Source organism: Typopeltis vanoorti, chromosome 10 (genome assembly GCF_054136105.1).
Source record: "Typopeltis vanoorti isolate ZY-2024b chromosome 10, IOZ_Tvanoo_1.0, whole genome shotgun sequence".
NCBI classification, from domain to species: domain Eukaryota; kingdom Metazoa; phylum Arthropoda; class Arachnida; order Uropygi; family Thelyphonidae; genus Typopeltis; species Typopeltis vanoorti.
This window is the reverse complement of record NC_143558.1, coordinates 52059002-52078112: the sequence shown is the minus strand read 5'-3', so window position 1 is coordinate 52078112 and position 19111 is coordinate 52059002. Positions and strand designations below refer to the sequence as shown.

General features: G+C 36.5%; 1 protein-coding gene across 1 annotated transcript in view; it reads right to left on the bottom strand.

Annotated features, from left to right (window-relative positions):
- The window catches only part of LOC150102416 (muscle-specific protein 300 kDa-like), a 1203500-nt gene that overhangs the window by 896743 nt on the left and 287646 nt on the right, over nucleotides 1-19111 (bottom strand). Inside the window, exon 21 of the mRNA XM_090399574.1 lies at nucleotides 4705-4869. Within this exon, the coding sequence (XP_090255700.1) occupies nucleotides 4705-4869 (165 nt within the window). The remainder of the gene's footprint in view (nucleotides 1-4704; nucleotides 4870-19111) is intronic.

The following is a 19111-nucleotide window of genomic DNA, read 5'->3' as shown; positions in this document are numbered from 1 at the left end:
GTATGCACAAGCAAATAGAAGAAATGGGTGGAAGGAGGGTGATTATTATGGGAGATTTCAACTATGGTCGCATTGATTGGAGTGAGGAGAGGACACACGGGAGGAAGGAACTGGATTTTATGCGGTTATTAAGGGATAACTATCTGCGACAGCATGTAATGGAAAATACTAGGGGTCAGAGAGAGTGCTTGACCTAGTAATTACATCTGAGGATTTGGCTGTAACAAATATGACCACATTGCCACCAATCGGTGAGAGTGATCATAGGGTCTTAACTTGGGAGGTGGCTAAAGGTGTAGAAATTTCAATTAAGACAGGGTACATGTGGAATTATCGGGCTGGAAAGTATGACAAGCTTAGGAGTTTGATTGGTTCAGTGTCATGGCATGTACAACTGCAAGGACTAGAAGCTGATAGTGCATGGGAGGTAGTTAAGAAGTGCTTGCATGAAGCAATGGCTGACTGTATACCTAGAGTCCGAATAATAAATCAGGTAGGGGTTAAATGGATGAATAACACCATTAAGCTTGAGTTGCAAAAAAAGAAACAACTATGGAGGGAATTTAAGGAGAAGAGTGACCGGCAGGCACATGAACGGTATAAAGCGCAGGCCAGAAGGGTGACGAGTGTGGTAAGAAAAGCAAAAAAGGATTACGAAAGAACATTGGCCATGCAGGCTAAAGAGAATCCTAAACAGTTTTTTAGATATGTAGCAAGTAAAAGGAAAAATGTACATGGCAGATTGATTTTAAAGAATGCCGATGGTAGGGAGGTAACTGAATCAGTTGATATAGTTGAGTTTACTGAGTGAGCACTTTGCAAAAGTATATCATCCAGGTGGTGACATTGCAGAAACGAATAAACCAGTAGATTATACGGGAATTGTGGTTAATGAAGTGGAGGTGAGTAGTCTATTGCATAACCTCAATGTCAATACATCTGTGGGATTGGATGGTATACCAGCTCGTGTTGTACGAGAAGCAGCTAAAGAATTGTCAGTACCCTTGACCATTTTGTTTAATTTGAGTCTCGGGTCTGGGTTAGTCCCGAGCGGGTGGAAAGAGGGGAAAATAGTTCCACTGCATAAAGGTGGTTCCAGGACTGCTGTTGTGAATTACCGACCGATTAGCATATCAGGAATCATTGTCAAGGTCTTAGAGAAAATAGTCAAGAGGAAAATACAAGATTGGATAGAAGAAAATGGGATACTGTATCGGGGACAGCATGGTTTTGTGAAGGGTAGGTCATGCCTCAGTAACTTGCTCACGTATTATAACACAGTGACGGCTGAACTGGATAAGGGTAATGGGTTTACGGTGATTCTACTGGACCTTGCCAAGGCCTTTGACAGGATTCCACATGGAATTCTAATCAGTAAATTGCAGCATATGGGAATGGACATAGGGTTGGTGAGATGGATAGGAGGGTGGTTGACGGAGAGATATCAGAGAGTGGTTTACTCGGGAGTAGAGTCCACAAGACGGCCTGTGACTAGTGGTGTGCCACAAGGATCTGTTCTTAGACCACTGCTGTTTAATTTGTTCATAAATGATATAGGAAATGATCTGAGAGGAACAGTTCATTTGTTTGCAGATGATGCGAAGTTGGGTAGGGCAATAGTGAATGCAGATGACGTCAAAATTTTGCAGGATGATTTGGATAGATTGGAGGTCTGGACTAAGGAGAATGGATGTCAGTTTAATGTGGCAAAATGTAAGGTTATGCATTTTGGGGTGAAAAGATTGGCGGCAGTTTACTGCATTGGTGGAACCGTGCTCCAGGAAATTGATGAGGCACGAGATTTAGGAGTGTTGGTGGATAAGGAATTGAAATTTAGGGGACACATTGCAAAAGTGACCAAAACAGCTCATCAAATCATTTGGTTGCTGAAGAATACGTTGACAAGCAGAGACAAGCAGGTTATTGTTCCTCTCTATCGAGCCTTGATAAGACCCCATCTAGACTACTGTGCTCAGATTTGGTCACCTAGGTTTCTTCTTGATGGGGAGGAGGTGGAGAGGATCCAGAGGCGAGTGACCAAGATGATAGCAGGTCTGTGGAATGAACCGTATGAGAACAGGTTGAGGATTTGTGGGTTGCAAAAATTGGTTGATAGGCGGAGGAGGGGGAGATATGATTGAGACATTCAAATTACTGAAGGGTTTCTATAAAATTAATTCAGAAGATATTTTTGAGAACAGGGCTGGTTGTGGGAGGACTAGGGGACATCCATGGAAACTGGGCAAAAGTGTGGTTAGTAAAGGTGTTAGAGCTGGGTTCTTTACTTTTAGAGTAGTGAATGAGTGGAATGCACTCCCTGAGTCTGTGGTGGATGCTGTGACAGTGAATGAGTTTAAGGCGAGGTATGATAGATACTGTATGAATGTCAAATAGTTGTGATGAATATGATTTGGGGCCTCCCTCGAGGAGTCTAATGACTCCCTGGAGTTGCCCGTAATAATAGTAATAATAATAATATTTGAATTTTGGAAAAGCTTTTTATAGACTTCCACATTCATTTCAATTTAAATAAATTAAAATGATAGATTGGGTAACAGACTTCGGAGTTGAATTGATGATTGGCTGTCAAATAGATATTAAAAAGTTTTATTTGGGGGTACACTGGGAGTCAGTTCTGGGACCACTGTTGTATAATTTGTATATTAATGATATTGGAATGGATTTGACTGGTGGTATGGATCTTTTTGCATATAATGCAGAATTGGGGGAAGTAATCTAGAAGTTCCTGTAAGAGATTTTTTTAAAATATTACATACCCTATCCTAAGAAAAATTGTATTCAAGAGACAATATATATGAAATATTGTAGAAAATTGTTATTATCATTGAAAATGAAATAGAATGCAGAATAAATAAGATGTTACGGCCTTACGTGGGGGGGGGGGACTTGAATAGATTAAATGAATCATCACGTAAGTGGAACTGTCAGTTCAATTTTGCAAAGTGTAAAGTTTTTGAAATTTGGTAAGCAATGACGAGATCCAAACCATACACTTGGTTTGAAAACTTTAAAAGAGGTAGAGGAGATGAGAAATCTTGGAGTGGTGGTGGACAAAGACCTGAAATTCAGCCTTCACATCACACAAGTTGTGAAGATGTTACATCAGATAATGACAATGATGTAGAGAACTCTGACATGCAGAAATAAAGAGGTTATTATGTCACTGCATAAGGCCTTGATCAGGCTTCATATAGATTATGTGCACAGATCTGTTCACCAGATTTTCCTGGTGATGAAGATATGTTAGAAAGGTGGAGAGTGGTTGGTGAGTGGAATGCATTGTCTGAGTGTGTAACTGTAGCCATATTGAATCTGTTTAACATATGGTTAGATAGCTTTGTGTGTGATAGTGTGTACCTCCCATGATGAATTTCTGATTTCATGGAGGTCAGATGTAAATAATAATAATAATAATAATAATAATAATAATAATAATAATAATAATAATAATTTATATGATTTGTCCTGAGAACAAAGTGTGAATTCTCTTTTCAGCTGAAAATTTGATTCACAGATGTCTGTTATTTTGCCACAATCTATATGAAGTGTTGCACATTGTTCCTTTCCAAATGTATCCATACAAATATCTTCATTGAAAATTCAGATGTCTCAATTTCTCTAGATGATTTTCCTGTACAAAGTTTCATGTACAACAAATGTTGTACATGAAACTTTGTTGAAACCTGTTTTCTTTAAAATTAATGTGAGAAGAATCCATGCTGGGATGAACAGTAGAGGTGATAATGAATCATCTTGGAAAATTCTTCTTTCTACTACATGGAAAACCAACATCTTTGTTGAGCTTTCCATGTAGTCATAACTGCTAATAGGGATTTTCTGATGTCTTATTATTATTATTACATGTTACACAGGCATCACAATGAAGCTCTAGGACTCATGTTTTTTTTTTTGTTTTTTTTTTGTTTGTCATGTTCTCTCTTTTCCACCTATTCACTAAACTATGTACCCAACGAACTTTCAAATATATCTTTCAAGGGAGAACTCCAAAGCCCATTCACCATTTTAGCCACTCACCTGTGGATCCTTTCCAACACTTCCTGATCCCCCAAAAAACCTAGGTGATCATTCTCCATTGTTCCTGCTTAAAAGCATAACAGACATATTCTCAGGGAAAGAGTGATAAACACTTATCTGGAACTGATAATGTTTTAAATTACTCAAATGCTGAACCATGCTAATAAAGCTGATGCAATGTCCAAACTATTTTTCAATGGGTGAACCAGTTTTTCTCAAGTCATCAAAGATGCTAGTAATATTTAAATATCTAGCAGTATTACAGTGGAATGAAAATGTTGAAAACTGATGCATGAAAAGAGTAATTTTTTTCAAAAAAAGGATCTAACAACAACAATTGTGTTCATGTACACAATTCTTCTAGTTAAGGATTTAAAAAAAAAAAAAAGATGACAGTCATAAAACAACTGAAGTACATTCACAAGACTGGACACTCTTTATGTGAAAAAATGTCCCCTTCCCATGAGGAAAAAAAAAAAAAATTATTGCAAATAATTCCCACTGTTCATTTCACAGCTGAAACACCTGCAATAAATAAGTAATAGTATATCAGCAGTAATTTAATTGAAGGAAATATTTCAATGTATAATTTCTATCTACTATATATAAAATATGTTTTAATGAAATAATATAAAACTCAATACATACACGTAAAACTTCCAGTTTATTTTGTATTGACCTTTTCTCTCCACAGGTATCTTTACATTCCTGTAATCTTTGTTGGCAGCTAGCAAGCCATTCCTGAAATTCTCGACACTTATCAAGATATCCTTGATGCTCCTGAACTTGAGAGTCCAATTTCTCTAGAAGTTCCTGTAAGAGATTTTTTTTAAATATTACATACCTTATCCTAAGAAAAATTGTATTCAAGAGACAATATATATGAAATATTGTAGAAAATTGTTATTATCACTGAAAATGGAGTCTGAAGGCATTCTGAATGCCTACATCAACGATTATTCAGAGACTGTCTATTATACTTCATTTTAAATTCATTCATGGTGCATAGGTCTGGTCTCCTGGTTTCCGTTGTGATTCTGATATACTGGAGAGAGTGCAAAGGAGAGTGTTAAAAATGATATCAGGATTATGGAATACTGATTATGAAAACAGACTGAGAATTTGTAGACTGCAGACACTATCAAACAGGAAAAAGAGGGGGTGATATGATTGAGACTTACAAACTTCTGAAAGGGTCATACATGATTTCAGTTGATGGAATTTTTCAATTTATTGAGGGCGGAGAAAGGATAAGAGGGCATCCGAGCAATGCAAGCAGTGTGAACGAATTCAAGAATAAGTATAATAGCTGGTGTGTGTGTGTGTGTAGTATGTGGCCTCCCTCGATGAGTCAGGGACTCATCGAGGGAGGCCGCATATAATAATAATAATATATTAATATTAATATTAGAAAGCAGATATAAGGAACTTATTACTCATCTTCAAAAGGCCTTGATACAGCTATATCTGGATTACTGCACTCAAGTCTGATTGCCTGGATTATTACTATAATCAACCCACTTCTGTATCCTAGCTCTCCCCAGCCTCTTAAACATCACAATACAATTCAAGATATATACAGTAGCAAACAAATTAATCCAAACAAGCCAAATTTTCATAAAATTTTTGATTTTGGCTTGGTTTTTGTTTCAGTTCTCAATAGTTTTGGTTTCCTATTTTTGGTTTTGGTTTCACTATTTTGTTTGAGTGTTGCGTGTTTTAACTCTCTCTACAATGTTTACTAATAGTGTTATGTGTTTTGAATATTGTAAACAAGTTGACATTTGAAGTGTTTTATTCATTTTGTGTGGCTATAAGCTATAAAATGGATACATCTACAAGAAAGCATTCAAAAATATGCAATCCGTAAAGGTAAGGAAGGAAAAAAGGCTTAGTGGGCAAAAGGGGTACAAAGATTGAACTATTGCGAAGTGGAAGAGGGTCATATTTTCAGATGAAAGTGAGAAGACTTCTCCCTCTAACCTGCAATAAGCTCCTAAACACCCAGCTAAAAAGATGTTCTGGGTAGTTTACACATTGTGTCTGGACAGTTCATTGGTGACAATTCATTGTGGGAAAATTGATCACCGACAATTCATCACAGAGACTATTCATAGTGAGGAAAATTCATCGCAGGAAAATTAATCATGGGGGAAAATTAATTACAAGAAAATTTATTGCAGATATATGTGAAAAAAATTTCCCATATATGAAATATTTAAAAAAATATATTTCTTTTAAAAAATAATTTAGAGAATTAAAAAATGTTTTTTTTTAAATTTAAGAAATATTTTGTTATTTAATATTTCGATTATATTTAGCTTTTTGAAAATTTTTATTATTATTAATATTATTATTATAATCAGCACTTCGGGAACTCTGTCCAAAAACTACAAGAAACAACCTTTCCTCACAAAAACAAACATTCTCCACTAAGTCCACGAGCAACCCAGTCGATGTGGTTCCCCATAGTAAAAAAGAAGAACTATCACTTGCAATTCAACAAATTAACCCTAACAAAGGACTGGGGATAGACGGAATCAGACCAAAAGACATCAAGAAACACTCAACCAACCTATGTCAAGTTATGCAAAAACTGTTAAATAAAATCTTCGAAACGGGACACATACCTGAAACACTAAAGACTGTATTAATCACACCGATACACAAACATGGAAAAATAAAAATTATAAGTAATTACAGACCCATTGCCACGTTGTCTGTAATCAACCAAATCATGGGGCGCATCGTGCACTGAAAACTCTCCACATATACGTTGAAAATTTTCAAATCATACCCAAACCACAATATGGCTTTCAAAAGAATAAAGTAACAGCAACACTCCTGGAAGATTTCACAGACCTAATAAATGCTGCATTGGATAAAAACAGAATAACATTAGTCGTATTCATAGACCTAGCAAAAGCATTTGATACACAAATCCTTGTTAATGAAACTAATGCATATCGGAATCAGAGGTCGTCTACTCCAATGGTTTAAAGCATACATGAAAAGCAGGAAGCACATCACACATATAGGATCAGCATATAGCAAAGATGTACCGGCAGCCTGTGGAGTACCGCAAGGAGCTATCTCCGATCTCCCATTCTATTTAATATATGCACACATACGACATAAGCCATCTTTCCCTAAAAAGCAAAATCTTCCAGTACGCAGATGACACAGCCATAGTATCCATTCACAACAATGCAAATATCACTTACACAAATATGCAACACAACATCAATCAAATCACTAACTGGTTAACCGAAAATGGCATATATATAAACCTTGGAAAAACAAAGCTAATGATATTCAAAAACCCCCAAACCCTGCACATAGAAACTAAATACCTCACTATCAGACATTCATCCTCCTATACACAAAGCGCTGAACCTAAAACCACAACCATCAAACAGGTAAAAACAACACACTATCTTGGACTTCACTTCGATGCTGATCAAAGTTGGAATAGCCATATAAACTACCTACACACCAAGCTTAGGATAAGCAAGCAAACTATACCGATTAAAAGACATTTCCCCGACACACATAAAAATACTCATCTATAAAGCATTACGTGAAAACATTTTAAGATATGCAATCACATCATATGCATTCTGCGTAGACTACAGACTCAACAGGTTACATGGTTGCAAGATAAAATGGTAAAACTGAGATTCTGGGAACAACCCACACCTATGCAGGCAGCACAGACACAACACAAATTTTTTAAGGTGAAACACTTATGCCACTACACAGTCATATTGAAACATTACTACAGCCTAACCTATAGAGTAACCAGAACAACATATCAGATAACAAGACCACAGTCAACAAACTACATAACATATAAGTACAACAATCACTACGGCAAAGCCACCCAAAACTTCTATATACCTGACATGATAAACAAACTGCCGTTCGACGACAGAAACCTAGGGACATACAGAGAGCTGAAACAGGCACTATATAAATATTATAGCGAGAATGAAAATTAGAGAAATTCCTGTTTCTCTCTCTCCCTCACACTATGAAAATCTAATTAAAATCTAAACAAATAATACATAAATACATAAACAACTATATTTTGTGAAAATTATCTTGCACTGCATTTACTTTTCATATATCAGTATCAATGCAATATTGTTTCAATTATCTAGTGAATAGTGCTTTCAGCAAATTTTTTCCATGATGAATTTTCCTCCCAGTGATAAATTTTCCTCTTGATGAATTTTCCTCTCGATGAATTTTCCCTGTGATAAATTGTTCTCTCGATGAATTTTCCCAGCAATGAATTTTCCGTGAACCTTACACATGATGGTCCATGAGCATATGTGCATGTTGATGGTTTGATGAAAAGCGCCAATATACATAAAACTCATCAAAGAACTCATCTCCCAACAGACTGGTCTATAATTAGAAACTTATGTCCTAGAACTATGCTTGTGCAGTGGCACTATATTGTCTTCTTTCCACTCGTTATGAAACCCTACCCATTGCAAGATTTTCGTTAAATAACCAGGTCAAGGGCATCGCCAACTATTGTGCACATTCCTTAAAAATATGTGGTGATATTTCATCCACGAAGAGTATAAACTAATGTCGTTTCCCACACCTTATTAATTTTTTACCTAATCAACACCTGATATGCCTCCGATTCTTTCACTTCCACGCGTGGATAGGCTTATGTGTTCGTCCGACATGTTGTAATAGGTTTCACGGTATAATAACAACACAAATGGTTAAGAAAATAACTATTTATTAACTTAAAACTTATTTATTAACTCCAAACCTTAACAAGTATGGCTGTATAAATCTACCAAAGATTTGGGAGACAGTCAAAATTAATATTTATTAATTTTGACTGTCTCCCTTAATATTTATTACTTTTATTTTTTAATTTATACTTTTTAAAAATTTTTAAGACTATCATTTGGACTACTATTTCAAAACTTTGAATTTTTTTTTTTTTTTTTAACCTAGATGGCGCCATATTAGGACTTTAGTCTTGTGTTGCACGCAGCAATCACTTATACTAGCCCCACTGTTACAGATTGTGGTTTTCTTGCCTTTGTAACAAACTTTGTGTTGTGTGCTCTGAAGATGCTGGATATAATACCAGCGAAAAATATTAGCTTTTAAGTTAATAAATAGTTATTTTCTTAACCATCTGTTCTTTCACTTCCAATTCTCCTAATACTTGCCTCCCTTCTATATATTGCACTGTATCATTTACACCTCTTACTTGCCATATCATGATAAAATTTCCTTCAGTTAACCTTGTCCTGAACCAGCCAATCTCCTCTAATATCACCTTTTCTTTCTTTACTATGCTCGTCACTTTCCTAGTCTGCACTTCATACTTTTCATGGATCCAATCACCACCAACTGTTTTGTACAGTCTGCACAACATTTTTTTTTTTGCCAATGCAGCTTGCTTGATTTCACTGTTCATCCATTTCACTCCTACTCTATTTATTCGCCTAACCCTTGGTATGCAGTTATACACTGTTTTTGTCAGATACTGCCTTGAGAATTTCCATGCACTGTCAACATCTTTACTTCTCAGCTCATCTACCCAACCTTCACCCACAAAGATGATCCTTGCACTATCCAAATATGCTTATACCATTCTTTATCACCACCCTCCACATTTCCTCATAAAACAATTATATTTGCCATAACAATCTTGTGTTTATGAGTATAAATTCATTTTCTCCAATGTGCTAAAAAAAGTGTCACTTCCAATGGTATCTGCAGTGCAATCCACTGATATGGGTCAGGATTTTATAAAACGTGTATTTAAGCAAAGATGTCAGACTACAAAAGGTTTTTGTGTGAAAAGTATTTGTGAAACTTGAAGGGCCATTATAATTCATGTGCAACAAAATAAAGAAATTCCTCTTTTCACACTAATTACAGTAACACATTAATTTTACTAGTATGTTCTTCATTTATATTCATCAGCCGGCAAATTCAAAAATAATATTTTCTATTTTTGAATTTAATGGCCTGGTTGGCCATTTTTTTTTTTTTTTCCCCAGCATATCTGCTCTCTAAATGGTAAGCTGCGGATTTGAATCCTCCTGCCATGGGGATTGGTTTATGTGATTGCTTTTAGAAGGGAGAAGAATTTCATCATCTGCTGTGAGAACACTACCCCACTTATTTTTTATTTTATTTTTTAAAAATACAAGCCTTCATAAACTCATGGAGCTATATAAGCTCGCCCAGAGCAGGCTTTTGCAAAAACCTATGCTCAGTTGGGAATTCATGAACTGTTGGTTGGAGAGCAAGTATGCTATCCACTCAGCTAACCAGGCCACCTTATTGGAGAGCTTGAAGTGCTTGAATAAAAAGTTTGGTCTCTAAAAGAGGATTTCTGGTTATGTAAAAACAGAAAAAAAAAATAAAATTAATTTAAAAATATCAATAGCCTACCGACTATACTATAGGTATCTATAACCTTTCAGGTGGAGTCATATAAAAAAGCACTGAACATTTTGCCAAAGGTTATTTATTTTTTATATACTTTACTAAGAATTGTTCTTAGTTATTCTATAAAATTCTATATTTCATAAATTATCTAAATAAAATATGAAATAAAATTCTTATTTCATACTCTAATTAAAATGACCCTGTTCTACAACATACCTAGTTATTCTATAGAATAACTGAATGATATATTTTAGTGGCACTGAATGATATATTCTAGTAAAAAGCCATCTAGCACATGTGCATTTGCTTGGATTCTACTTTAACACTCATTAGTTTTGTTATGTCTTTCTGTTAGTCAGTGCTCTTATCCATACTTCATATCTATCCCCATTGATATAAATTTAAGTAATAGATTTCCATGCTACTTACCATCAAATGCCTTTACAAAGTCTAGTATTGAAGTGTTGCCATTTCCTTTATCAAACTTAAGGGATCACTTCATTATAAAAAGTAAGTAAATCACCAATGCAGACTTCTCCTTCATAAAGTCATCTATCTCTTATCTTCCTCCCACACACACATTCCTACATATATGTACAGAGTACACATTGCATTCTATCCTATGAAGTAAGGCATTCTCCAGCATTAAGTACCTCAGGTTTGCCACTTCCATACTCACTAAAGTGATCCCTCGAGACTGCATGAGCCGTCTTTTCTAGTGAGTCAGAAAAAAATAAAATAAAATTTCTTCATGAGTTTTTAATTAACAATAGTAAGAGATTTGAGTACAAAATACAATATACCTATTGCTGAATTCTGCCATTAACTAACTTTTCCAAAGTACTTTGGAAAGGTTGGAATTCTTGGCTATTCACAAAGGGAATACACTGTATGTCTATGTGTCCTGAGACACTGGAGCAACTTGTTTCGGATCGTCTGTTGCTGTATTAGGTCGTTTTTTTTTTGTTTTTTTTTGTAACCTTTAATGTATTTTGTACTCAAATATCTTACCATTGTTAATTAAAAACTCGTGAAGAAATTTTTTTTTTTTTTTTCTGACTCACTAGAAAAGACAGCTCATGCAGTCTCAAGGGATCACTTTAGTGAGTATGGAAGTGGCAAACCTGAGGTACTTAATGCTGGAGAATGCCTTACTTCATGTAATGTATATCTGTTATATTATCCGTGAACTTCCTATTCCTACTCTTTTTAACTATCATTGTTTTCTTCTTGCTCCCCCCCCCCAGTGCTATTAGAGTATTCAAAGACTAGGAGTGAATCTTTTCCAACTTTTTTTCACCTTATTCAACAATGCAGTCTGCCCTTCACTTCTTTATCTATTTGGTTAAAAAAAATAGCAAGAGGCAGCAGTCTTGATGTTAGTTACAAAATGGTTGCAAAACTGCAGTCCAGAAAGCAAGGGGAAATTACTGAACTATGGCAAGGAAACTTCAAACCATGGTTCCCAAGTTCCCAGTGTCCCTTTAATGGGACAAGGGTGCTAAAAATCCTCTCACAAAATACAGTGAATCTAGATAATGAAGAAATTAGAAGAAATACAGTAAATTACCTGGAGAGAGAGGGAGAGAGCGAGAGAGAGAAAGTATATCAGAAAAGTAAAAAAATTCTAATGTGAATTTGAACTTGGAATATGAGAACAATGCTTAAAGTAGGAAAATTAGAAGAGATGAAAGAATAAGCAAGGAAAAAGAAGATGCAGGAATTCTAGGAGTTAGCAAAACCAGATGAAAGGGTAATGGTGATTACTGGAATGGAAGCTATAGAATCATCTAAATTGGAAAGAAAGAACAAACTCACGTGAACTTCGGCGGGAGTTTATGAAAATGAAAAATGACCTTCATCTTCTTCATGAGGAAGTGGAAGTGATCGGTAAGGAGATACTGGAAGTCAAAGCTGAGTTTAATGTGTTAAACAGAGAAATTAGGACTATAGAGATTACTTTAGCTGAAGTAACTAGAACAGGATTACATATGGGTGAGTCTTTGGTGAATGATTCAGAAATAAATAGTATGGGAGTGATTGGGAGTCAACATAATAAAACCACAAGTGGCCTAGAAGAAATGAGATGTAGTGAGAGTGGGGGGATAAGTAATAGAGAGTTGAGTAATGAAGCTGGGAGAGTCATGCTGAATAGTGTAGAGAATGAGTCCATCAATGTGGACTTGAATGAAGTTAAGAGTGGTAAAATATATGGTGATTCGATTAAGGGTATGGAGAGTGGTATGCATGAGGAGTGCTTGGCTGATGGGACAATAGAAAGAGTGGCTTTAGCAATAAAGAGAGGGCATGAAGCAGACAAGATGATAGTTATGGTGGGTACGAATGACCTGAGAGGTAGTATAAATCGGGTAGGAAAAGATTTAAGAACATTATTAGATATTGTGAAGAAGAAAAGTGTCAATGGGAGAATAGTGTGTGTGCTGCCTCGTTTTGACAATTACGAGTTAAGTAGACGAGCAATGATAATGAATGATATGATTGCAAGAATGTGCAGAAAAAGGGGTCTGGAGTTTGTTGATGTTTGGAGTGTGTTTGAAGGAAAAAGGCAGTTGTATGCTAGAGATGGACTGCATCTTAACATGGAAGGACATAAGCGATTGAAGAAGTTATTGTTTTCTGAACAGGTTGAAGTTATTGGGCAGGGAAACTAATATTCAAAAGGTTGAGTGTAAGAGAGAGAAACTTTAGCACTGATTGTGTATTTATTGATCCTTATAGGCAGAATAAATTGCATAAGAGAGGGGATAAAAATCGGCATAGGACTACCGTAGTTAGTGACTTATATATCAGTTCTAAAGCCGGTACAAGATCTAGAGGGAATCTGCAATTTTTGTATACCAATGCTAGAAGCATTCGAAATAGAGAGAAGAATTTTTGGCATTAGTCAGTGAAATCTCACAAAAAGTTGTAGGCATTAGTGAAACTTGGCTGTCAGCAGAAGATGTGGTCACTGGAATTGAATGTGATGGGTACAGTATTTTCAGGGAGGATAGAGAAGATAGAACAGGAGGAGGAGTACTGTTGATGATAGCTGATGTGTTGCAGCCAAAGAAAGTAGTATATCATGATGATAGACATCTGAATGAGAGTTCATTTGAGGCAGTCTGGTGCGAAATAGTGACCAACGCAACCAAATATACAGTTGGATGCTGCTATAGGCCAGGGAGTACGGGAGGAGATATTGAATTCATGCATCAGCAACTTAGTGCAATGAGTGAAGGCTTAGTGATTATTATGGGGGATTTTAATTATGGTGATATCAATTGGAAGGAGGAAATATCACGTAACAAAAAGGAAATGGAGTTCATACATCTTCTACGAGATAATTACTTGAAACAGCACGTAACTGAAGGGACACGTGGTGTGAGAGTGTTGGACCTGGTTATTGGTTCAGAGGTTATATGCATAAGTAAGGTGTCCTCGTTACCTCCAGTTGGTGAAAGCGATCATGTGGTATTGACTTGGGAGGTTGCAAAATCTGTGGATTTTTCTATTAAGAAGGGGTATGTACGGAACTACAGGTTAGGCAATTATAACAAGCTTCGGAGTGAGCTTGCAGCCATCCCATGGCAGAACATATTGCAAGGGAAAGATGTTAGCAGTGCTTGGGATAAAATCAGCGGGTATCTGAGGAAAGCAATATCAGATTGTGTCCCCATGGTCAGGAGGTCAAACAAGGCAGGCATTAGATGGATGAGCAGTAGTATCAAGCTTGAACTGCAAAAAAAGAAAATGTTATGGAGAATTTACAAGGAGAAAGGCGATCAGGACACCCATGAGCAGTACAAGGCTCAAGCTAGGAAGGTTACCAGCATAGTAAGAAAAGCTAAATCAGATTATGAGAAGACCTTAGCCAAAGAGATCAAGGGTAATCCCAAAGTAAGAGGAAGAATGACTTCGGAAGGATAACCTTAGTGGGTGCTGATGGTATTGTGGTGACAAAATCAGATGTAATAGTTGAGTTACTGAGTGATCACTTTTCAAAAGTCTATCACCCAAGTGAGGATATCTCTATACCTATAGCAATACTTAATGTGAGAACTGAAGCTAAAGAATCAGAGGTATTAAATATATTGCAAAACTTAAATGCAAACACTGCGGTAGGCTTAGATGGAATATCAGCTCGGGTATTGCGTGAATGTGCAAATGAATTGTCAACCCCTCTTACCTGGATATTTAATTTAAGTTTGAACTCTGGTATGGTCCCTAGGGAGTGGAAGTTAGGCAAAGTGGTTCCTTTGCATAAGGGTGGCTCTAAAACTGCGGTATTGAATTACAGACCAATCACCATCTCAGGAGTAGTGGTAAAAGTATTGGAAAAGTTGGTTAAAGACAAAATTCAAGAATGGGTGGATCAGGATATGATACTCTATAGAGGCCAACATGGTTTTGTTAAAGGTAGATCCTGCCTTAGCAACCTATTAACTATTCATAATAGAATAACATCCGAGTTGGACAAAGGAACTGGCTACACAGTGGTACTTCTGGATTTTACTAAGGCTTTTGACGGGATACCCCCATATAACACTGTTACACAAATTGGAGCAGATGGGAATGGATATTAAATTGGTGATATGGATAGGAGAATGGCTCAGGGAGAGATACCATAAGATGGTGTATGGAGGAGCCGAGTCCAGAATGAGGCAGGTGACCAGTGGTGTGCCTCAGGGCTCTGTGCTTGGGCCAATGTTGTTTAATTTGTATATAAATGATATAGGAAACGGCTTAAAGGGAGATATTCAGTTGTTTGCTGATGATGCAAAGTTGTGTAGTGCAAAAAAAAATCAAGCTGATGTTGAAAGTTTGCAGGAGGATTTAAATAAGCTGGTAAAATGGGCAAAAGAAAATGGATGTCAGTTCAATGTGGAAAAGTGTAAAGTCATGCATTTTGGGATTAAAAGATTACCAGCTGTGTACTACATCGATGGAAAGGTACTCCAAGAGATTGATGAGGCTAGGGACTTAGGGGTATTGGTAGATAGGGAGATGAAGTTCAGAGGACACATTGCTAAGGTGTCCAAGATTGCACATAGGATTACTTGGTTGTTGGGGAACACACTGACATCCAGAGATAAAGAGGTTATTATTCCCCTTTATAAAGCATTGATACTTCCACATTTGGATTACTGTGCTCAGGTCTGGTCACCTGGATTCCTTGGAGATGAGGAGGCTGTGGAGAGGGTTCAGAGAAGAGTGACCAAGTTGGTGAGTGATATAAAAAATGCTCCCTACATTGATAGATTGAGAGCTTGTGGATTGCAGAGATTGGTTGATAGGCGAAGAAGAGGGGATATGATAGAAACATTCAAATTACTAAAAGGTTTTTATAGGATTGATGCAGGGGAAATGTTTCAGCTGTGTGATAGTGATGGAAGAACAAGAGGTCATCTCTGGAAATTAAAGAAGAGTGTGGTTAAGAAAGGTGTCAGAACAAGGTTTTTTGCCTGGAGGGTGGTGAATGAGTGGAATTCATTGCCTGACTTCGTTGTGAGCTCTTCGTCTGTAAATGAATTCAAGAAGAGATATGACAGATATTGTTTTGCTAGTTTGGGTCTCCCACGATGAGTCTACTGACTCCATGGAGATACCCGTAATAATAATAATAATAATAATTTATTACTAAGGAAAGAAAGCAAAAAATAAATTCTTATCACCTGAATGACAGAATACTGATGCCAACCTTCATTATTATACCTTCATTTCAACATTCAACCTTCATTATAATACCTTCATTCATGCCAACCTTCAATAGTAACTTCAGTAGGTCTTACAATAATTCAAGTATACATGCCAATAACTAATTCGGAAGATCACGAAATAGAAGAGGCATGTGAACAACTAGAAGAGCTAACAACATCAGTTAAAGATAAAGATAATTTAATTATAATTGGCAAGTTTATTATTATTAACACCAAACCCTCATGGAATCAAAATACTCATAGCAGGAGGTAGACAATATTATGCACAAAGCCCGTGTTTAAACTCATCCAATGTATCTGCATTCACAACAATGTCAGGCATTGCATTCCACCCAACAACCACTCCCCATGCAAAGAACCTGCTCCCTATGATCCTGCACACATCCTCCTTCCCCTTGTTCTATCTTCTCTTCTCCCATTCTATGAATTAACCTCCACATTAACCTGGTAACAACCTTTTATCAACTTATCTCAATCGCATCTCATCCTCTTCCTATTCATAAGGTTTTGCAAACTATACCCCCACAATCTGTCTTTATAAGCCACATCCCAAAGACCAGTTATCATCTTAGTCTGTATTCTCTGGACCCTTTCAAATATATATCCTCATCACCATGAAAACCAGGGGACCAAATCTGTGAATGATATCCATGCGAAGCCATTATACAATGGAGTTCTTATTGTGATTCCTACAGATCAAACTTCTTTGCTAGCTCACAAATTTTCATTCCGCCTTCAAAATCCTTAATAATGTTGTGTATTGTTTCCAAAGTCAATGTTTTTCTTTTCTTGCTAACTGTAGAAGAATCGGATTTGCTTCTTTTGAATGACATTATTATTTTTTATGTGATAAAATTTTTATCAAGAACATAACATTAAACAGTCACAAGGTTTGTAGACTATAAAAATCATGTATGAATGGGGACCATGTGAAACACATCAGTGCTTGTTCACAGCATGTGTGATACTGGCAAATGTGGCCTGCGCTGGAAAGATATGACTAGTGGTGAGGCGTGAAGCGTGACAGGAATACATACATATAAGAAACCGCATAACTCTGGATTCGCGTAAGTCGGGGTATGACTGTATATTACTTTATATACATCACCCTTGTCCAATACATCTGTCAACTTGTTATAGTACATAAGTAAGTTGGTAAACTAAACCATGACCTCCCTTCAAGAAACCTTGCTGACAAGCCCAAAAAATACCTCAGTTATCAATTCACTTTGGTATCATAGCTCTCTCACCAACCTTCTTCAATTCTTTAGCTACAATTGCAGATATACAGATCGGCCTATAATTTGTGCTTTATCACTACCTTTGTGAAATGAAACAATTTTACCTTTCTTCCATGTCTTTGGGACTTGTGCTGTTGCAAGATACTTGTTAAACAGGTAAGCCAAGGCAAAAGCTAACTCCCTCACACAGTCCCTTAATCATTCACATTCTCATGAAATGTATAACTCCTCATTATACCTCTTGCTTACTCATTTCATACTCTACACTTAAGCTTCTGATTTCACCCTGAGAATGAAATGCTCTGATGAACTGATCACTGAATCCCTTGACTGTGTTGTCTACAGCAGTTACCAATCTACCACTATAATCATTCTTCTTTCTGTTTGCCACATATCGAAACAATTCTCAAGGTTTTGCTTGGCCTGATTTGACAATTTCTGCATGTACCGCAATTCTGCTGTCCTTCCCAAATGAATTACTCTTGCATTGTACGCTCTTTGTGCAACTCATTATTACCATTATTCATCGTATGCTACCCCGTCCCCCCAATAGTGCATACTTCTTCCAGATTTCATGCTTAATGCCCTCATTCATCCATTTAACATCTTCCTTATTCAGTTTTTTGACTTCTGGAATACATTGACACATTGATGCCAGTATTTCTTTGCCAGTTCCCAAAGAGCATTTATGTCTTTCTTGCTCATCTCCTTATTCAATGCATTTCCTCCAACTTGCCTTGTAATTTTGTCATAATCACCAGTTTTGTAATTCCACATATATCCTTTCCTAACAGAAGTCTTTATATAGCTAGCCAGAGTAAAAGTGATCATCTCATGTACACTGCCACCAACTGTAATGCAGTGGTTGGAGAAGACAGTGAATGTGAAGAATCTGAACAATTTGGACTACACAAGAAGAATGCCAGAGAAGAATTAGTGTCCGATTTCTGTAAACAATATGGTCTTACAGAAGACATACAAAAACCAACTCAAGATATGCTACTCAGGAGCTGAAACAGAAAGTGATCACTCACTCATTATCGCGAAATGTAAAATATAAAATAAGAAAGTACAACATAGGATGATGTTATAGGCCATGGAATTTTGAGAATACTGATTGTGAAATGCTTAGGAAAATTGGTTGGGCATGTAAAAAGAAGATGATCCTGAATGGAGACTTTAATTACAGGCATATAGAATGGAAGGAGGAGATAGTGTATGGGAACAAGGAGAGTGAGTTTGTTGAATTTCTGAGAGATAAATATTTTAAGCAGCATGTGACTGAAGCAACTAGAGGCTTTAATGTTGTTTTGGATTTGGTGATAACTTCACAAGATGTAGTTGTTAATGAAGTATTGACACTGCCACCGGTGGGTGAGAATGATCATGAGATACTTGTTTAGGAAGTGGTGAAACAAGAAAAGGTTACTGCCAAAAATGGATATATGTGGAAGTATAAAGCAAGTGATTATGAAAAACTCTGTAGTCAATTAGCATCAGCTTTAATGTTGTTTTGGATTTGGTGATAACTTCACAAGATGTAGTTGTTAATGAAGTATTGACACTGCCACCGGTGGGTGAGAATGATCATGAGATACTTGTTTAGGAAGTGGTGAAACAAGAAAAGGTTACTGCCAAAAATGGATATATGTG